At 53.7% G+C, this 21,075-nt stretch overlaps 7 protein-coding genes across 7 annotated transcripts; 5 read left to right on the top strand and 2 right to left on the bottom strand.

The window, feature by feature from the left end:
* Nucleotides 1–895: 895 nt before the first annotated feature.
* Nucleotides 896–4,799, top strand: HRG_08882 (PIF1-like helicase domain-containing protein; the record flags this gene model as incomplete). The annotated part of the gene is made up of 5 exons (XM_044867353.1): nt 896–2,257; nt 2,312–2,430; nt 2,482–3,980; nt 4,034–4,397; nt 4,604–4,799. 5 exons carry the CDS (start codon nt 896–898, stop codon nt 4,797–4,799), a joined length of 3,540 nt encoding a protein of 1,179 aa, XP_044717374.1.
* A 1,778-nt stretch (nt 4,800–6,577) lies between these two features.
* Nucleotides 6,578–8,227, bottom strand: HRG_08881 (amidase domain-containing protein; the record flags this gene model as incomplete). Its single annotated transcript, XM_044867352.1, has 1 exon — nt 6,578–8,227. The coding sequence occupies one exon, from the start codon at nt 8,225–8,227 to the stop codon at nt 6,578–6,580; it is 1,650 nt and encodes a 549-aa protein (XP_044717373.1).
* Nucleotides 8,228–9,607: 1,380 nt separating this feature from the next.
* HRG_08880 (transposase-like protein) lies at nt 9,608–10,441 on the bottom strand (the record flags this gene model as incomplete). The annotated part of the gene is made up of 2 exons (XM_044867351.1): nt 9,608–10,362; nt 10,426–10,441. The coding sequence occupies 2 exons, from the start codon at nt 10,439–10,441 to the stop codon at nt 9,608–9,610; spliced, it is 771 nt and encodes a 256-aa protein (XP_044717372.1).
* Nucleotides 10,442–11,357: 916 nt separating this feature from the next.
* Nucleotides 11,358–12,479, top strand: HRG_08879 (cysteine-rich secretory protein family domain-containing protein; the record flags this gene model as incomplete). Its single annotated transcript, XM_044867350.1, has 5 exons — nt 11,358–11,675; nt 11,772–11,983; nt 12,049–12,088; nt 12,152–12,350; nt 12,412–12,479. The coding sequence occupies 5 exons, from the start codon at nt 11,358–11,360 to the stop codon at nt 12,477–12,479; spliced, it is 837 nt and encodes a 278-aa protein (XP_044717371.1).
* Nucleotides 12,480–14,149: 1,670 nt separating this feature from the next.
* On the top strand, nt 14,150–15,538 carry HRG_08878 (transposase-like protein; the record flags this gene model as incomplete). The annotated part of the gene is made up of 3 exons (XM_044867349.1): nt 14,150–14,404; nt 14,575–14,639; nt 14,842–15,538. The coding sequence occupies 3 exons, from the start codon at nt 14,150–14,152 to the stop codon at nt 15,536–15,538; spliced, it is 1,017 nt and encodes a 338-aa protein (XP_044717370.1).
* A 400-nt stretch (nt 15,539–15,938) lies between these two features.
* On the top strand, nt 15,939–17,192 carry HRG_08877 (retrotransposon gag protein; the record flags this gene model as incomplete). The annotated part of the gene is made up of 1 exon (XM_044867348.1): nt 15,939–17,192. The coding sequence occupies one exon, from the start codon at nt 15,939–15,941 to the stop codon at nt 17,190–17,192; it is 1,254 nt and encodes a 417-aa protein (XP_044717369.1).
* A 291-nt stretch (nt 17,193–17,483) lies between these two features.
* Nucleotides 17,484–20,945, top strand: HRG_08876 (reverse transcriptase (RNA-dependent DNA polymerase) domain-containing protein; the record flags this gene model as incomplete). The annotated part of the gene is made up of 7 exons (XM_044867347.1): nt 17,484–17,603; nt 17,795–18,040; nt 18,107–18,178; nt 18,340–18,606; nt 18,699–18,834; nt 18,918–19,344; nt 19,880–20,945. 7 exons carry the CDS (start codon nt 17,484–17,486, stop codon nt 20,943–20,945), a joined length of 2,334 nt encoding a protein of 777 aa, XP_044717368.1.
* Between the last annotated feature and the right edge of the window lie 130 nt (nt 20,946–21,075).

Raw genomic sequence — 21,075 nt, 5'->3', positions numbered from 1 at the left:
AATGGGAGGCGAGCTGGTAGCCTAGGCTGGCCTGTCGAGATAAAGGTAGGGACGAAGAGGATGGTGACGTAGCCGCCAAGGTAAACGGAGTCTTCAATCCGGGACGACTCTCGCCGAATTCCGTGATTTGGTGCTGACGACGCAGGTGCTTCGCGGCGTGAGACGTCCCTGAGGAGGCGTATAACGCTGTCGAATAGTTCTTCTTCCCGTGACAGATTCTGCAAAGCCAGTAACGTACTCCGCTATGCTCCAAGTTCGCGCCGTATCTGTAGATCCACGACTCTTTGATCTTTGTGCCGACCACCCTTTTGTGACGGGGTCTCATTTGGCACCCAAAGTCGTTTGCCGCCGTGCCAGATGTTCTCCCAATCAATGTCAAATTCGCATTGTGAAGCATCTGTCTCGTCTGCTCTGGCCTCGGACGTGGCAGGCGTAGCCTCATGACTGTCATTAACTGGGGTGGGATGTGGACGGGATGCAAATGACTGCGGTACAGACGACACGGGGCTCGTATCCCTACTAGAAGACATAATGACGCGGTATGATACACTGTAGCTCGTAGATGGATGGGAAGACGCGAAAATTGGCAGGGCAGACGCGTAACTTGTTGACATTAGGTAGGTGCTACCTTAAGGCGGAACGGACCAATGGCATCACGGGAACACCAGTCCAGTCAGACCGACTCAGACCACCCAGACCGACTGACTGCTCCGGTCGGTCGGTCTGATGAGAATTGGCGGTCGGTCGGTCTGCGGTCTGTCAGACCACCTTCAGACGGTCTGTCAGACGGTCTGTCTGTTAGCCACACTGGTCGGACCCCGACATATCGCTCTTGCTTCGCGAGCTGTCGATCTTTGGCCATGCACAGCCGCTCTCGAACGAATCCCGTTTGCTTATGCGGAGGAAGATACAAGCTCTGGACATCCGCGCCGGTATGCCTGCAATCTGGATTACCATCAGTCCCAACGACATCAATAACCCGGTAAAGATGAAGCTTGCCATTCATAGGCTCCACGATTATGAGTCTGCGAAGGAGCTTTTGGCCGATCTCCGTGAAAAGTACGACAGGATCGCCCTGAGCACCATGGATTCGGTCAGCTCGGCCATCTTCTTCCACCGAGAAATATCCCTATTCTTTGAAAAGTATGTGAATACAGGCCGGGAATCGATCTTCGGGAAGATCAGCCACTACTACGCCACCGTGGAAACGAACGAGCGAGGCAGCCTCCACTTGCATGGACTCCTCTGGCTGGACGGCAACATGCGACTGCCGAACCTGATGGACGACATGGCCAATCCCGCGGAAGAATCATATCGTGCCCAGGTGATCCGATACGCAGACTCCGTCTTTCATGAGTGTCTAGATGAAGATGCCGGAAAAGCCGTGCGACAGCAGAGGAAGCCCATCGATCCCGTGGAGGAGGTCATGACTAGCACCTCGGCTCTCACTGCGGCCTTTGAAGACGAATCCAATTTCATCGCATACTGTTGCCAAGCGCACTCCCACACATACACCTGCCTCAAGTATTCTCTGAAGGGGGTCATCGACCGGGGGGCAGATCAACAGAGACGGACAGCCTGCCGCTTCAAGGCACCGTGGAAAATCGTCGAGGAGACAGGGTTCACAGAGGATGGCTTGCTTCAGATTCAGCGCAACCATCCACTCGTCAACCGGTACAACAAGTCGTTGGCGGTCGGCCTTCGCCACAATCACGACGTCTCGATGATCTTGACCAAGACCAAGGGCCTGGCCATGGTGTACTACATCACGAACTACGCCACCAAACTGGATACGCCGATGTGGAAGCGCATTGCTCTCGCCACCGAGGTTGCCCGCCAACTTCGCGAGGCCGGTCGTCCGACGTCTCGCGCGCCAGGTCCCGCCCTGCCCGACGGCAGGCAGCAGGCGGTATTGAACGAAAGCCGTCAATTCCTGATGAGAACGGCAAATCGCATCTTCTCCGAGCGACAACTCTCGGCTGTCGAGGTTTGTTACCACCTCCTTGGATATGACACCGACTTTACCAACGTGCCGCATTGGTCCTTCTTGAACTTGACGGCCCTATACTGGACAATCTTTCGGCTATGGGCGCATCTCCGCCATCAGGCCGGCGAGCTCACGGACGCCGAACAGCCCCCAGAGACAATCCCTCTGAGGCAAGGAGGGCGAACCCTATTATGCCTGGAGGCGTACGCCTACCGCGGTCATGTTCTACAAGACTTATGCCTGTATGACTACATGTCAATGATTCACTTGGTGCGTCGAAATGGTCGGAGTGAAGATGACTCTCACATTTTTCTCGATGGCCAGGATTCAGACTGTGAAGGCTGGATGCAAAAGCTTCGACGGCCCGACCAGTACGCCGTCCCGATCTTCCAAGGATACATCAGCGACGACCACGAGGACGATCACCCAGTCTATATTAAGCGGTACGCTCTAACCCCCGGCACCGTTTTGGCTCCGTCTGACACTCTGTGTAGAAACTCTGTCCTACATTTGGCGTTATTCGTCCCTTGGGAAAACTTCACTTCTGAGAGCCTAGGTGATATAACCGACATATGGACGACGCATCGAGCGGGCCTTTGTCCCCGCCTCCGTTTCTACGTCTCTAACATTTGTCTTTTGAGAAAGTCTGCCGAAGACGCGCGTAAGGACGCGAAGCTCTGGGCCAGTCGGTCGGAGGGCGACGACACAATTGACGTTGAGTACCCGCTTGACGATGGCCGATACGAAGAAGAGCCTCCAGCGATGGCTCATCGTCAGGCCTACAGAGCTCTACTCCAGATTTTGCGAAATGCCGTGCAGGACACGGACGCCACAAAAGACTCACCCGTCCTTGGAGGTTTAATACACGATCTGTGCGAAGAGAACCCGGCTGGAGAAGAGCAACCTTTTGTCCAACGTCAAGAGGATCTGTACCGGAATATGCCCCATGATCAAGGTGACGCCTTGTGTCAACTCCCCATATCTCGAGACGATGTCCAGGCAGCGGCCAAGGCCCAACAACTATTGCATCTTCGGATGCTAGACGACATTGAGGGTGGTTCCCAGGGGACCATGCTTTCCGCGGATGGCGCCGACATCGACGATACGCTAGCTCGCTACGGCGATACGGAGTCCCCTGCTGCGCTCCCGGGCAGCGACCTCAATGAACGAGGCCCTCGGATGCTTGTCGACGTCAGTCCGGCAACTAGCTTCGCGGAGATGGGACACACCGCCGCGGCCAGCTTTACACTGAACTATCTACAGACCATGGCCCTTCAACTCGTTTGCCTGTTTCTGGACAAGTATACTGCTAATCCGGACTCAGCGGGTCAGCATCTTCAATACACCGGCGGGCCGGGTGGCACGGGAAAGTCGAGGATTATCGATGCCCTGAAGGACGTGTTCGCGGCGAGGAACCAGCCGCATCTTCTGCAGATAACCGGCACGTCGGGCAGTTCGGCGGCCCAGATTGGCGGCACGACGATCCACTCGGCCTGTGGGTTAGATTCCCATCGCGATCCAAACAAACCGCCTCCCCCCTTCTCGGAGGCGAAGAAGTGGATCTGGAAACAGAAGCTGGTACTCGTGATTGACGAGGTCAGTATGCTGGGAGGAGCCACTCTGCACAACGTCAGTCATTACCTGCAGGCACTCCGTGACTGTCCGGACGAACCGTTTGGCGGCATGCCCGTCGTTCTACTGATGGGAGACTTCTACCAGTTCGCCCCCGTGCGGGAGACAAGCCTACTGATCATCAGACCGCCGGACCGAACAGAGACCCCCTTGCGACAAGCGACCATATCTCACCACAGCGGCTGCAGATTGTGGCATCTGTTCAAAACCGTGGTGCTCCTCGAAGACCAAGTCCGCGCACGCAACGATCCCCAGCTCCGTGCACTCCTGGATCGAGTTCGTAACGGGCGCCAGACCCATGAAGATCTGAGCTTGCTCAATGCCAACATTGTAGGACGCTCGCAAATCACCTTCCACGATGGTTTGCGCGCTATAACGCCGCTGAACCGCACCCGGTGGGCCTCAACATGGAAGCTGTTGTGGGCTGGGCGCGCTTCAACAAGCGGCACATCCGTATCTTTGTCTCGACTCACACCTGGCGCAACGGCACGCTGTCTCCAAACCTCATAGCGCGAACCATCGGACAAGGCGACGACTCTGCCTGCAAAGTCCCCGGCGTCTTCTTCTACGCCCAGGGCATGCCCGTGGTTGTGAACAAGAACATCTACACTGGCCTGAAGGTGGTGAATGGGGCTGACTTTACTGCCGTGGACGTGATAATCGATCCCAATCACCCGGGATACTGCTTGGCAGATGACGTGACCATCCACTTCGGGCCGCCGCTCGGCATTCTTCTGCAGTCCGAGGAGACGAAGACCTTGGCGATACCGTCCTCCCGGTGGGGACAGTACTTATCCGGCCCATGTCGCATACACTTGATTCGACTAACTCTCACTTCAAGTTCTTATCCGCAAGATGCACGCGACGTGGACTGCCCGCTGTACCAGCGTTCGTTCTCACTGATTACAAAGCCCAGGGTAAAACATTCGTCGAAGTACTGTTGGAGCTGCGTGGAAATCGTGTGACCAATGGTGAACCCTCCAGGTGCGATTTTACGAGCCTCTATGTGCAACTATCCAGGTGCACCTCGCTTCGGGGCATCAAGCTTCTTAATCCCGTGAGACACCATGACTTCATTGGCAATGGGCTCGATCAGGCCATTCTTGATGGAATGCAGAGACTCAAGAACTTGGCCGCGGAAACGAGACGGTTATACAAGGACCAAGGTTTCGAAAAGTAGTGCTAGTATACTAACCATCCTTATAGTTTGACCTTTCGCACGTCGTAACGCGGCACGTAGACGTCCTACACTTCATAAGGTGACCGGACCGCACGCCAGTCGTCCGGATCTCGCTCCCCTCCCTTCCCAGGACGTAAGCGCTTTTGCTCCTCACAATAATTTACCCACCATTCCTCGAACGCCTGGCGGCTGTAAAGCCACCTCGGCGGCCCGTCTCCTTCCCCGAACAGGTCCAGGATATGGTCGCAGAACATCCACACTCCTTCGAGATGCTGCGGATAAAATGGCTTCCTGTCCTTGCGCGCGACCACGACGGTGCCAACTTGTGACTGCCAGTCTGGAGGTGCAAACCCGGAGTTGGCATCAATATTGAGGTACGTAGCAATCTGGTTGTCGAGGTCTGCCTCGTTGACGGACTGAGTCCCCGTCCGATCCAGGACCAGCGGGACCTCGATGAGCCCTGGGACGGACGGCACCGACTGCGAAAACACGACATGATTCGCAGGGATTGTAGTGGCAGACCAAAGGGGAAACTTGCGTTTCTCGGCCTCACATCGGACAATGACAGCTTCGACATGCCCCGACTTGCTGTGCGTTTTCAAACCTGATGTACCCATCGGCGGGGAGGCATGCGTGGGCGGCGGGTGGGTTTTGCTGCTGGCGCTTGCTGGGGCGATGCCTCTGGCTCCGAATCGGTGTCGATGTTGTCCCACTTTGAGTAATCAATCGGAGGCATTGAGTCGATTCTTAACAAACTGTTACACTTTACTGCATGATTCGCGAACAGTTCAGACTCCTTTGCCCTTCGAGATGATGGCCTACAAGTTACCTCCGCGTTCTTACCCCGCCCGCCCTCAACCCACCTTGTTGTGGCGGGGTAAAATGGCGTCCAAGCAGCCACACTACCGGGAGCAAGCCTCATCGTCTCAGCAGACCTGCCAGTGTGGAACCAAATTCAGTCCCGTTCCTCAAGGCATTGGCGGACCCTGCAAGGGGCCGGTCTCCTGTGCCTTGAGGAACGAAAGGCTCTTCCTTCCGCCCCCTTCCCCTGGACGCACAGACCACCAAGCGATCCGTGCTCCTCTTGCGCCACCTGTGCGCCACTTCTCCTTTCCTCTCCTTTCGTTCCTCAAGGCATTGGCGGCCCCGCAGGGCCGGTCTCCTGTGTGCGGTATCGGCGCTGCGTCTTGACAAGCCACACCTTCTCCACTTTAAGTTTGCTCTCTAGTCAGAGGGGTTTGCTGGTTAGTCGGGCCCTATAAAGGCCGTTATTAGGTACTGTCGGTGGACCAGGGTAGCCCTGTTAGGGAGGGACCCGGAGAAGGGATTCCTGGCCCATGTAGCAGGAACGCATGAGGACTCCCTGAGTAAGGAAGGCAACCCCTTTATGCGTGAGCACAGCCACGTATGCGTGGGTAGAGCCCATTACTCAGGAGGTCCCCAGAAGTCCCTAAGACCTCCTGTATAAATAGCCCCTTCAGACTGCCCCTTTAGACATAGAACATGCATCTTGAACCTTCGTGTATGACCCCCTTCTTATTCCGATGTGTATTGGCATAACGTTCCACCAACAGGTACATATATATTGAGCTTTACTCTAATGATATATGTGTTTTTATTTTGAGGTCTCTGTTTTTCTGTCACGGGCTTGGGGAGATAGGTCATGAAAATCTTGAACTAGGTACAGTAAACTGGCTATAACGCCATGTGATCGGCTACCGATAATGCTTCGTAGTACCTTTGTTCGGATAACAACTTATTCCAACTACGGTGTTTTCTTATTGCTTCTTCACGACATCCTTCAGCTCCGTTCGAGGCTGGATAAACAGCTTGATGGTCGTCCGAACCTGCATCCTCTGCTCAAAGGCATACGCCATTCCAATTAGCGCTTCCTCGGTCCACTTGTCGCCCGCGAACCCAATCCCGAACGGCTTGTTCGGTCCCGTTTCATTCAAGTTTCCAACCGAATTCTTGGTAAATGATGTGTTGGCTGGCATCTTTCCTAGAGGAACCGTCACAACCGGGGTACCCAGAAGAGCAGCAACGTTGATGATGAAGTCGGTAGGGAGCACAATTGCGTCAAGAGTATAGTTCTTGAGTGCGCCCGTCAACCCGAGTTGGCCCGCTAGATAGCGTATAGTCGTCTCGTTGCTATAGGCCTCAGGAGAGGTTTTGTTCAAGCCTCGGGCCAGCGTCTCATTCCAAATGCCAGTATCGCGCTCTGGCCAATATTCCTTGGGAGAGGCTTGCGTAAATGCTTGCAAGTCCTCGAGGGACGTGATATTATTAGGATTTGAGACCAAATGTGACAGATACTCTTTGAGGTTAGAGACGAAGTCGGTACGGAGTACCACATCCTCAGCGTTAGGGTACTTCTCATTGAGAACATCAAGGCCAGGAAACGTCAAGTTGTCGACAATCTCAGCGCCAGCCTCGCGCAATACCTTTAGGGCCGACTGGAAAGCGGCCGCTGTTGGATCCGTCCCGTTTCCGTCTGTGAGTTTCCGAGGGATTCCGAGGCGCTTCCCCTTGAGACCATCATTGGTACAGGCTTTGGCGTAATCCGGAACACTGCGGAAGGGAAATGCAGAGGTGTAGTTATCCTTGCCGTCCGGTCCTGCGATTGCTGAAAGGAGATGGGCCGCATCTTTGACGGTTCTTGCCATAGGACCGATCGTATCTTGATGCTCTGAAATAGGGATTACCAAGTAGCGCGAAGTCAGACCAACCGATGGCTTTATTCCGACTATGTTGCTAATCTGAGCGGGCGATAGGATAGACCCATCGGTTTCGGTGCCCAGAGATGCCCATGCCAGGCCAATGGAGGAAGCGACGCCGCTACCCGAAGACGAGCCCGACGGGTCCTGGCCTGGGTAGTAGGCGGCGACAGTCTGTCCGCCATAAGCTGACCAGCCATTTGACGTGTTGAGGCTTCGGTGATTCGCCCACTGTGATAGGTTTGCTTTCCCCAAGATTATGGCACCTGCTTTGCGCAACTTTGCAGCTACGGTGCTGTCCTCAGGCACTTTGGCTCCAAGCAGCGCGTACGAGCCAGCTGTGTTGTTCATCAAGTCGCAAGTTGCGATGTTGTCTTTGATGAGGATGGGGATGCCGTGAAGAGGCTTCGAGGCTGTGGCCTGTCCGTTGCTGCGTCTCTCTGAGTCGAGCTGCGTGGCGATGGCAAGAGCCTCGGGGTTGATCTCGGCAACGGGACGGAGCGCAGAATTCACCTCGTTAATGCGGGCGACGTAGGCGTTGACGAGGTCGACGCTTGTAAATGCACCGCCGTCGAGCCCCTGCCGAAGCTGGTCGAGCGTTGCATCCAGAAGTGGGGGAAACTTGCTTGAGGCATCTGGCGGTGCTGCATATACCGAGAGAGTTGTGTAAGCAATGTAGATAACCTGGCTTGCTAATATGGAAGCTCGCATGTTGGGTAGATGTTTGCAAAGGTCCTACTTATAAGTTGGCGTACCTCGGAGGAGTTGGGTATAAGATAATAATATTCGCGCTTGTGAACGACCTTGATGTTCTACATAAATATATGAATAATAGAAGTTTTGGCAATTGAACTTAGCTGGTTGCCGAGCGGGAGTTGCCTCTTTGAGGGAGACGGCAGGGCCTGGGCGCAGTCCAGCACGTCAACATATATATATGACTGCGCCTGGCCGCAAAAGTTCCTATACACAGAGTTACGGCTTCCATAGGCGACTCCGCCGGCACCGCATAAACACACGTGTGGCAATGCTGGACGAGCTGAGCCGCGTCTTGCTTGTATAAAATGTTCTTGGCATGAAAATCGTCCTAGTGTGTCTAGTAAGAATCAAGGGTGGAGGCTGTGCAGAAGGCCCACAGTCGTGTCACTGGTCCAGGGGCAGGCTGACCGGTAAATAATCCGGTAATTGTTGGAATACTAACCTGCTGAGTAACCCGTGCAATCGGGATACCATCACGGTTCATGCACGACTCCCACGTGACACCCTACCCCGCGATCAGGGCACGCAGCCCCGGCTGCATGCCCCCATTACCGGGTGCACATTCCGTTTCTTGTGAATAGCTTCCTCTTCCCTAGTTAGTTACAATTGAAGTCATCACCGGTTACCCTACCTGTCGTGACTGTGACTCAGCCTACAGCTTGTGCGCATGCGTATCTGTAGGCACATAGGTGCCTACCATCAGTAATCGGATTAAGTCAACCCCCCCAAAGGTGGGCACCACTTTGCCTTGAGGAACGATGCCTTGAGGAACGAAAGGATTATGCCCCGCGCCCGGCCCACCCCCGCCAGACTTTTTCCCCCTCGAAATGCCTTGAGGAACGAAAGGACTTACCCGTTGGCGGGGCCTCTGGCAGCCAACTAAGGGGAGCCCCTTAGTTGGCTGCAAAAAGCGTGGACAGCCCCAAAAGGTGTGGACGCGTGGCCACCACCCCACTATCGTAGCTCCCTCGTAGTTAGTGTGTTTTCCCACCAAAACACGAGAACGCGTGATGCTCAAGACGTGTTTCACTGTCCTAACCTATGATGTTCGAGTCAACCGCCGCGTCAAGGGCTGTGAAGCTAGTTATTGAGTCTCGCAATGACCTCGCACAGGATCGACGCCGACAGACCCGCGGGCCGCCCCCAAAGGCCGTCTCTATACGCCAGGCAGCCCAAATCTTCAGTGTGCCCAAATCCACGGTCCAGAAGGGTGTTCAACGATACCAAGGCCGCATTCGAGGCTCTGGGCGGCCAAGGCTTATCACAGAGGAAGAAGACGATGCTATCGCCGCCTATGTGATTTGGCTACAACGCAGTGGCTTTCCAGCGACTAAGTCACAGGTCGAGGCAGCCGCCCTGGACATCAGATGCGCCGCGGAGCCGTTTCTCCAGCTTTCTAACGCCCCGCCCAAAGAGGAGAGCTTTGGCTATGAGATTCAGCATGTGACCGACGCACCGAAGGCGACTCTGACGGTTGATTGTAGGGTACTGCTTTGCTAGCTCCTGAATGCATGTGTCATTATTGCTAGCGTTGTCCATCATAAAGAAGCCAATGTCTTGGGAGATATCGTAGAAGTCGATAGCTGTTGACAGCACCTTGGCAATATTCTCGCCGGAGTGAGGGCCTTTCAGAGGGGGAAGATCCAGAAGCGATGTTTGTATCTTATGTCCTTCGTCCAAGAAGTGAGCAACAACAGCTAGATCGTTTGTCCCTTCCTCAGATGTCCACGCATCTGTCGAGACGTGAATCTTGCTTATGGCGAGATGGAGCTTTTCCCTTAGCCAAGCACGTCTCCCAGCATCACCAACCCATTTCTCTTTAACCCAGCTACTAAGAGTTGACGGACTTTTAGGCAGAATCTTGTCGATGTCTTCCAGGTAGTTGGTAAATATCTCATGGGTGCGTTGATGGGTTGCTTGACGAAAGGTGAGATCAAGATCGATCACCCAGTCGGTAAAGTCGTCTTTAAATTGCAGGTCGTTGAATACCAGGCGCCGGCCCCTGTGATATGATGTGGGGTTTGTTGTTCCTTTGGCCTTGCCCACGGTGAACGGATTGGAGTCATTGGACGCCGCTGCCTTATTGCGCACTGCCCCTCACTCATCAGCTGCTCTGGCCCGAAGGAAGCCTCCAATGAGAGCAAAAGTCCAACTGAGTTGCATGAACATAATAACATTTGGGCCTTATTAACCGCCCGCCAGGACATGATATCGGTGCCACTTGAAACGGGCCCCGGCCGATGGGGCTTTCGACCCAGCAGCGTTCCCGCACGCACGAGTAATGACTGCGGAGGTACGCTATGAGTTCTTGGAATCACATGCCAAGCTTTCGTCCCGTCCTTAATCTACAAGATAGAAGCGAGTTTCAGATGATATTTACACCATGCAGGTGGACTCAACATGATCAGAGTGTACTCGGGGGGTTGACTAGCAAGGGACCTCTAGGCTCCCCCCTTGCTCCTGCCCCCCCGAATACCTGGGATGGGACCAGTCAGAAACGAACTCTCCTGAAATTTTCCCCTACTTATGTGGGGAGCATTCCACGAATCGGCAATCCAGCCCACTCGCCCGCGTACGCAATGTCTGCTGCGGTAATTTCCTGTCCAAGGCAGCTGAGAGAGCAACTCCATCTAGGATTGGCAGCCCAGATTTCCTACAAGCCCATCCCTCCCTCCCACCCGCATCCTCGCGCCTGTTGAGCTGGCTTGGTACCTCGGCCAATAGCGGCCTATTTCCTCTCCATATTAAAGTTACCCCTGGAGATGAAGTTGCAAAGCTTCTAGAATGCATCGAACGAGAACGAATCACGGAGATGGTATTTTGAAATGAACCGTGCGGAGCCGTGTGTTTGCCCACCAAGACCTTGCGGCAAACCGACCAACAATCACTGGACCGACCTGATTGGTGATAAGAGAGCTTCATTCCCTCTTCCATTTCCATTGGGGAATTTGTCCAACTGTACAAAGCCACTGCGCTGAATTTCATCATTTCTTTCCTCGTAGTTGTCCAACTATTATACTCCTTGTCTTTTGTTCATTTTGTCCGTTCATTGTTTGCTTGGACACTTATTTGATCATCCGCAAAGATGCGATTGATTATGCTCCTTAGCGTGGCGCTGCCACCCATTGCGGCCTTGCCTCTTGGAGAGGCGGTGTCCAAACAAAACATCACGTACTCGGCTCCTTCCAAAGGCGAGGTGGACCGGCTCAAGTGGAATGGCCCATCCCAGGAGATGGGTAGCTCCGAATGGCACAATTTGCCGCACAAAAAGGCCGTCAAAAACGGCTGGAAGCCTTCCCCGGGCAGTTCAGTGGACGCACAGCCGGTTGAGCTGGTACCCGTGCCACTCAGCAACCGGACCAACATTCCGGCTGTCGAAGTCGAGACCGCTCCTCCCACTAAGGTCGGCCCGGCCAATCCTGTTGGTTGTCGGGACGGCCAGACCAACCCTGGTTCTCCTCCACTGCCTCGAATCAACAAGCCAAGGCCCACCAAGCAGGCTCCTCCCCCTCCTAAGCCAACTCCGCCGACCTCGCAGCCCGGCGCCGGCTCACAGCCTCCCACTGACAACTTTGGCGACTACAAGCAGACGATGCTCGAGCAGCACAACATCCACCGCCACAACCATTCTGCCTCTGACCTGGCATGGGACAACACTCTGGCTCAGTACGCCGAGAAAACAGCCAAGAGCTGCATCTTCCAGCATGATATGTAAGACACCACTCTTCAGAAACTGCAGACACTTTGTTACGGTGCTAAGACTGACTCCCTGGTAGGAAGCAAGGCGGCGGCGGCTACGGCCAGAACCTCGCCTTTGCGGGTAGCGGCGACATTGACAGCATCAAAGTCAAGACTGCTGCTTCCGCTGTCACCATGCAGTGGTACAACAGCGAGATGGCCAACTGGCAGTTCTATGGCCAGGACAAGCCTCCCTCGAGCTCCTCGGGGGGATTGGCTCATTTTACCCAGTTGGTCTGGAAGGACACTACCAAGGTTGGATGCGCCACCGTCAAATGCGCCGCTGGCACTGTGTCGCCCTTCGACTCTTGGTACACGGTCTGCAACTACAACCCTCAAGGTAAGTACTTCTCCCTCGCCTTCGAAATTTGGTTCGATGTGTACTGACGCGATGATTACAGGCAACATCGGCGACAAGTACGGCAGCAATGTCCTCAACCCCCTGGGCGAGAAGATGGTCACTGTCTAGGATGATGCCCGGTGATTCGAGCGCATGGTGAGCCGTTTAGGGCCTAGGCCTTGTCCGTTCGTGTCGTTGGCTAGGCCCGTGGGGGTCGAGAGCGGAGCCGAGATCAAGATCCACACGATCAAGAGCTCGCGCCACTTGATGCCTTGAGGAACGAAAGGATGCCTTGAGGTGAGGAACGAAAGGATGCCTTGATTGCCTCTATAGTATACCCGATAATATTATCTCCGACCGCGGTGCTTAATTTATCTCTAAGTTTTAGCTCTAACTCTCTAACCGCCTAAGAGTTTAACTCCGCTATTTGTAACGGGCAAGCCGCTTTAACGGCGGCTGCGCCGCCTAGCTTCTAGAACCTTCCATTGGCTCGAAGCTATAAAATGCCGTTATGCTCTTATGTAGTAGATTCTCTTTCTTTCTTTCTTTCTTTTCTATCTTGATAGTAAACAGCATAGGGACTAGTTAGTTGTATCCAGTGTGTCCATCAATCAAGTAACTTGACTTGGTTGCTTGAAGTTGGTTGATTACATAACAGTCAATCACGAGTAACGATCTCTCCGACCAAGCAAAAGTAAAGCTTTCTGCATTACTCGGGTTTACTCCGAGTTACCTGACTAGCGTTGATTTCAGGCAATTTCGTGATACCCATGTCATGAAAGTGGACGAACCCCTTTCCTCTCGCCGATTGAGCTTGGTGATTACAGTTACTTTCTTCGTGCCTGATTCATCAACATCCTGCAGAAACTGTTCAACGCTGAGGAAGCCAGCAATGCCCTCTCACTCAGCTTTCGATCCTTGCAATCATCTCGGCACGTCACGCCTCCCAAGACGCCTTCCCAGTCGGTCCCCGACGAGCCAAGCATCTCCCATGAAAGGGACTTGCCAAAGGCATCGCAATGCGTTTTCCCTATATCTTGGGAGAAGATTCGTTACGACAGAAAACCGTTGGCCACCAGTTGGCCACCATACGATATCGTCAGCCTCACAAGCGCGCAATGAACTCGAAGGCGCAACCATCGATAATCTACAAACACGGTGCGCAACTCACGACAGACGGCGACAACAAGTACTGGCTCTGCAAATATTGCCATGTGAGCGGACGTCACGACACAGCGCTCTTTGCCAGCGAGAGTACGACGAGCATCATCTATCACCTTAGGCACCACCACAAACTTGCCGAGTTCGGTTACAAAGTGGCAGGGTCCGACCCCTTCAGTATCTCTCAAGGAGCCACCAAGGCCGCGTCGTACTTGGGGAGCCGACGCATGGTGTTCAATGACCTCCAGTTTCGAAGTCATTTTGCCGACTGGGTCATTGATCTTGATTTGACTTTCCGCCAAGCGACTCACCGACGAACAAATGAAATATTTGCATTGTGCCTGGAAGACATCGACAAAGTTTTGCCGAAAAGCCCGTCAGCGCTGAGCAGTTGGGTCAGCGAAAAATGGTTCGGTGACAACGGCAGGCGCGCCTGGCTGAAAGAACAGCTCCGCCTGTCCAAAAGCAAGATCCACGTCTCGACAGATGCTTGGACATCTGAAGAAGGTACCAACTATTTGGCTATAGTTTCTCACTTTCTAGACGCTGCATACAAGCTGCAAACGGCTTTGCTGGATTTGCCAGTTTTGAAGGGCCCCCACACTGGCGAGAATATCGCCAAAGTCCTTGCAGCGGTCATGGGGTCATACGAGATCGGTCAGAACGTTGGTTTCTTCATGATGGACAACGCAAGTAGTAACGACACTTGCATTCGAGAGCTGGCGAAGCGCTATCCTGTCATCAAGCCTCAGAGTCGCCTGCGCTGCGTCGGCCATATGCTCAACCTAATCGTCAAAGCCCTTCTCTTTGGGCAGGGTGTCGGCAAGTTGGAGAAACAGCTTTGCGGCGCGTCTGAAGTGGAGCGTTTTGAAATCTGGAGAAAGCATAGCTTCGTCAGTAAACTTCACAATTTCTGTGTTTGGGTAAACAGAAGTGACCAAAGGCGGAACAGCTGAAACGGTATATTTTGCAGGCTTACGAGGAAGGCAGCATTGAACTGCTCTACACTAGAGTCCTGGTCGACGGCGGAATCCGCTGGAACTCTGCATATGCAATGATTCAGAGGGCGGTCAAGCTCCGTCATGCGATTGATCTGTTCTTCCTCAACTATTGCTACGGTGGCGTAGGGTACGACATTTCGCAAGACGTACTAACCCTACAAGATTGGATTGACTTGCACCATTTTCTCGACATCTTGAAGCCTTTCAAAGATCTGACAAAACGCATGGAGGGCCGAGCCAATAAAGCTGGCCTGGAAGGATCACATGGCTCCTTCATGAAACAATTGAATCATTCGATGTCCTCTTCAAAAGCTCCAAGAGGCCGGAAGATTTGCCGATGACCATCCCGACGTGGTTTCAACGTATTATTCCCACGCAATCGATGCTGCTCGCATCAAGCTAGAAGAGTACTTTGGCCTTACCGATGCCACCCCAGCTTATCGGTGCGCTGTCGCATTGCATCCGGCGAATAAGTTTGCTTACTTCGAACTTGAGTGGAGTCACAACAAGCAGTGGATCAGTGAGGCAAAGAGCGTGGTTCAAGAAGTTTTCGCAGAATACGAAGACGCATACATGGAAGCGGACGCTGCGGACCATGAGGAGGCTTCGTCGCTGGCCCTAGGAGAAGTCGTCGCTGATAAGGCTGGCGATGATCTCGTCGCCCTTGACCCACTCCAGGAAGCTCGCAAACGCCGACAGATGCTGGCTGAGCTTGCGGCGTCCGGCAAGGGAAGGAGGAAAAGAGCGAGACTAACTTCTGAGCTCGACGAGTTCATGGCTAGGAATAACAAGGCTGATTCGGAAGTCGAAGATCCCTTGCAATGGTGGATCTGTCATGCGGCAGACTACCCAGTTCTGTCGCAAATGGCTTTCGACTTGTTCACTTGTCCAGCAATGAGTGCTGAATGTGAGCGGGTTTTCTCAGACCAAAAGGTCATCACGGATGAGCGGAATCGCCTCAGCTCCAACACCGTGGCAGCTATCGAATGCCAAAAGCACCTACTTCGATCTGGCATGCTATCGTAGTCATGCTCGAGGAGCACTTTTTTTCCCCTCGTCCCAAGGTCACAGGCGGACAAGATATAGAGATCACTCAAGCAAATCGGCTCCCGGAGTCAAGCAAATCGGCTCCCGGAGTCAAGTAATGTCAACCAACCAAGTAAAGCACAGCCATTTCTTCGAGTAAACCAAGTCGAGTAAACGGATCCTTCAACCAAGTCAAGTAAGGGTGTCATTTTCTGCTTTACTTGGTTGATGGACACACTGGTTGTATCAACTCACTAGAGGCCTTTCACATACTATCAAGATCACTGAAGACATTGAAGACACTGAAGACACCGAAGACACTGAAGACACCGAAGACACCGAAGACACTGAAGACACCAAACTGAGTCCCGTCGAACTATTAGCGTTCAGCGAAGTCGCGATGGCCGAAGATAACAACAACATGCAGCCGGACGTCCTCAGCGCCCTGGTTGCCGAGATACGAAGTCTGAGAGAAGAGAGTTCCCGAAGAAACACCCAGTTTGAAGAACGTTTTATTGCCCTGGAACTCCAACAACACCAGCAAGCCCGTTCGTCTGAACTCCTAGAGCCAACGCCATCTGTCACCCCGGCTGTCCCCATTGAGGACACCCGTGTGGTCGCCACTCACAACCCTCACCCAACCAAGCGCCCCAAATTACGAGACATACCGAAATTCGGCGGCGACAAGGCCCAGTGGCGAAGCTGGAAACTAGAAACCGAAGGAAAGCTACGAGTCGACAAAGAAGCCCTTGGAGATGCAGAAGGCCACTTTATGTACATCTTCATGAGCCTAGAAGGCAAGGCTAAAGACAACGTGACCACATTTGTGGAGATGCAAACCGAGAAGAAAACGTTCAATGTTGCTGAACTACTCAACCGCCTCGAATTGCTGTACGGGGAGAGGGATCGCAAGCAGAGAGCTACACGCAACCTGCATTCGATTAAGCAAGGAGAGAATGAACCGTTCACGTCCTTTTACCCCCGCTTTGAGAGGGAGATCGCCAACGCCAACGCCGAGTATTGGCCAGATGACAGCAAGATTTCCTACCTCCAGGAGGCCCTAAACGATAAAATGAAAGCAGCCCTCATAGGCTCTGACCCCTCTGCCATCAGCAGCTATGTTGGGCTGGCGAGGAGGTGCGATTCGCTGAGCAGCCAGATGGAATTGTTGGGTCAGTGGAAAAGGCCTCGAGGCAACACAAAGAGTTCGGACAACTATGACAACCACCAGAATCATGGAGGCCAGGCTGCCCAGAAACAGTCTGGCCAGAAAACCGAAGTTAGACGAGAGGATATGATGGAATGGGAACCAACTCTACAAGCATCCGCGAAAGTGAACGCTACGCGCACCCGCAGTGATAAGAACACATATGGTTACCAATCCAAGCGACCAGAAGACCAAGCGCTGTTGGGCAAGCGTGCCAAGTGGGTCGACCAGGCCGAGATGGACGCCCGTTACCGTGAAGGGCGTTGCCTCCGTTGTGGAAGAGACAACTGCAGAATCGAGCGCTGTCCATTGGCTGCGCCTATCCGACCCGCAAACACGACCCGACGCACTCAGGTCAATGCCGTGACCCCGTCACGACCAGCGGTCACTAAAGCCGAGGTCACCGAAGACGATACTTCTTCTCATAGCGATGAAGATTCAGACTAGGGACACGCGGCGGCTGTGAGAGAATGGGATGTGAGCGGAAAAGCAAAAATGGACGGAGAACCGTTCATAGCAGACGTCAGGGTGAACGGCACAGACTTCGTGCCATCTCTTGTCGACTATGGCTGCCTCTGCTACGGCGCGGTTAGCAAGCGCACATTTCACTCTCCAGTTGCCACATATACGCGTCCAGCCGCGCATCTTGGAGAATGCAGCGGGAGACGGCAAAGAGGTCAAAATCGACACACGTATGTGTCGATCGACCTCGATGGACATCAGCAGCATCGTGTTTTCATGTACGTCATCGACGATCTTAACTGGGACATGATCCTGGGTAAACGATGGATGGAAGACCAGGATGTTCACACCCACGCAAAGGAAGGATATCTCGAGATTGGGTCCAATGGAGTTCAAGTACGAGACCGACGACGTTACCAGCCTCCCATCTAGACGTCTCTAACGTCATGGCCGCAACCTTTTTAGCAGAGGCACGCCGTGACAAACGAAAAGGCGGCATTGGAGTTCACTCGGTCACGATGGCGGATATTGACAAGGCCCTAAGACCGAAACCGAAGACTGACGTAATGGAGAAGCTGCCACCACAGTACCACAAGTGGTCTCGAGCTTTCTCTCAGCAACTGGCCGACCAGCTGCCCCCTCATCGGCCAGGTGTGGACCTGAGGATCGAAGTGCTGAAAGACGAGCATGGCCGAGAGAAGCCCCTACCTTGGGGACCGCTTTACAGCATGTCCCGCGAGGAGCTATTGGTGCTACGAAAGACCCTCACAGAACTACTCGACAAGGGATTTATTAGAGTCAGCAGTTCGCCAGCCGCAGCACCAGTCCTTATGGTGAAGAAGCCCGGCGGAGGCATCCGCTTCTGCGTGGATTACAGAGGTTTGAATCACATAACGAAGAGGGACCGCTATCCCTTGCCTTTACTGAGCGAGACCTTGCGAACGATAGCCAAGGCAAGGTGGTTCACCAAGGTAGATGTTATAGCAGCGTTCCATAAGATCAGGGTCGCCCTGGCGACGAAGAAAAGACAGCCTTCAGAACGCGCTATGGATCCTTCGAATGGCTGGTAGTTCCATTCGGCCTGACAGGCGCACCAGCAGCCTTTCAGCGGTATATTAACAGCGTGCTCCAGGATTACCTCGATGATTTTGTGTCAGCGTATATCGACGATGTCCTGATCTTCTCCTCTGGAAGCCTGCAAGACCACCGCGACAAAGTCGGCAAGGTCCTCCAACGACTGATGGACGCTGGGCTGCAACTGGACATCAACAAGAGCGAATTCGAAGTCAAGGCTGTGAAATACCTTGGGTTCATCATCGAGGCGGAGTGTGGGATCCGAGTCGACCCAGAGAAGGTTGAGGCTGTGAAGGGATGGGCAACCCCGACGAATATTAAATCCGTGAGGAGTTTTATCGGATTCGCGAACTTCTACAGGGTGTTTATGCCAGAGTTCTCGGTGATAGCGGAGCGCTAACGCGGCTAACGAAGAAGGACGTGCCATTCCGTTGGGATGGATTGTGCGAAGAAGCCTTCGAGAAGCTCAAGGACCTGTTGATCACGGCCCCGATCCTGCACACTTCCATCCAGAAAGGGAGACTATCGTGGAAGCGGACGCTTCAGGATTCGCGTCGGGAGGCGTGCTCCTGCAGAGAGATGATAAGGATGGACTGGTACGACCTGTCGCATACTTCTCGAAGAAACATTCGGCAGCCGAAGCGAACTACGCTATCCATGACAAGGAGCTACTCGCCATTCTCAGATGTTTGGAGCAGTGGGAACCAGAGCTACGGGCAGTAGAGCACTTCAAGATCCTAACGGACCACAAGAACCTGAGATACTTCTACTCGGAAAGGAGGTTGACAGAGAGACAAGTGCGGTGGTCGGAGTTCCTGTCCAAGTTCCAATTCAAGCTCGAATGGAGGCCAGGCCGCAAGGGTGGATTGCCTGACGCGCTCTCTCGACGGGACCAGGATATGCCGGCCAACTACTCCGATGAACGACTAAAGGGACGCATTATGAGGCTATTCCAAGACGACCACCTTAGAAGGGTCCCAATATCGACATTGTCTACCAACACCGAGGGTGCCCAGGAAATCAACGTCGGAAAAGAGATCAGGATATTTGTCACGCGCCTAAAGTGCTTGACCACGGTAGATGGCTGGTTGATTCCAACCACTGGCTGGAGTGACTTTTCCAGGGAAAAGCACGGGGCTGGGAGGCCTCTCGTGGTTATAAAAGTAGGGTTGCATAGCACCTGATGGAGCTCGTCAGAGATCAATGAATTGAATGATTGACCCCCGTTCCTCACTCTCTGTTTAGTTGTGTGTGCGCCTTACAGTTTGATCTCTCTCCCCTTTAGGGCACAGAGACCGTTGAACGGGACCGGCTTGAATCATGGACTTATCGCAGCTTCCTCCAGAACTGGCCAGAGCAGTGGAGCGCCACATGCACCAATCTCAGGTGGCGGAATCTGCATCACAGACAGCATTCCCATCTTCGGCGCAGGTTCCCCCTGTGGAGGAATCGGATGCAACGGAATCTCCATCAGATAGCGGCGAGGCTGAACCAAGACCTTCGCCGACGACGAACAGAAGAAAAATCATGACACAAAAACGGCTAGATCAGCTCGCAGCGGCTAGAGCTGCGAAGAAAAGAAAAGAGTCGCATGGTAGGCTCCAGCGGGGTGAGAATGTGGGGCAACAGGCTGAACCCACCACCTCCAACGTGGCCTTCAATGGAGCTCAGGGAACGCAAACCGAACTAGGAGAGATCCGGCAACAGCTGGATCAGCAGATCGACTATTCGCGGCGGCAAGGGGAGCAGATACAGCAGCTCCTGAGCGCCCTCTTAGAAAAATCGGGCGAACGTGGCTCACGACGACGGTCCAGGTCGCCAGAGTATAGCCCACCACCGCGGCAAAGGATTCGGGAACGCTCTCCCATTTACGAGCCCAAGAACAAAAACCAGGTACAGATTCAACAGTTCCGGGGCACTTCGGCAGCCGAGCTTTCTACCTTTGTCGGAACCCTTCAGTGGGTGTTTCGGGAGCACCCCCGCCACTACCAGGATGAGCAGAGGAGAATCAGGCTAGCGGCGGGCCATCTCAGCCAGACGTTGAGAAGGGATTTCCTAGACAATCTGCGACTCAAATTCGATGGAAGTGAAGAAAACATGACGTGGGGAGATATGGAGGACTGGCTCTGGAGCAATATCAACAATCCCCGAGGTCGTACCCGGAATGCATACACCAGCCTGACCAAGCTTAAGCAAAAGCCCGGCCAGTCATTCCGGGACTTCTTTCGGCAATATCGTGCGATTGAAAGCGAGTTCCCTCAAACTGTTCCCGACTGGCTACGCATTGAGATGTTTCTCTTCTGCTGTAACAAAGATATCAAGGATCTCTTTCGATCCCAAAACTACCCCAAATCGTGGACCGACTTGGTAGAAAAGGGCCATGAGTATGACGACGATTTCCATGACAAGGGTTACCAACCCTACCGCAGCGCCGGTGATCCGAGGTCGACAGAAACGAATGGCGAAGAGGATACATCAACAAGGAAGGAGAAGCCCGGCGCCTGTTTCAAATGCGGGAAGCCCGGTCACATACGACCAAAGTGCACCGAGCCTGATTGCAAACGATGCGGTGACGGCAGACACACTACGGCCCGTCACTCCGACCCGGCTACGGGTCCCAATGGGATACGCAGGGTCCAACAAGAACCGGAGGATGAGGATTAGGAACCACACCGGCTCCTGTCTCAGAGCGGTGAGAACTGGATACCCTACCAGTTGCGACAGGATGGCCGGTGGTCCAAGACATGTTTGGCTTTGCTTGATCAAGGCAGCCACTACAACCTGATCTCTCCAA

The sequence above is a fragment of the Hirsutella rhossiliensis genome, assembly GCF_020360975.1.
Source record: "Hirsutella rhossiliensis strain HR02 chromosome Unknown scaffold00011, whole genome shotgun sequence".
Taxonomy (NCBI): domain Eukaryota; kingdom Fungi; phylum Ascomycota; class Sordariomycetes; order Hypocreales; family Ophiocordycipitaceae; genus Hirsutella; species Hirsutella rhossiliensis.
Note: the sequence above shows the minus strand (reverse complement) of the source record. Positions and strands in the feature narration are given on the sequence as shown.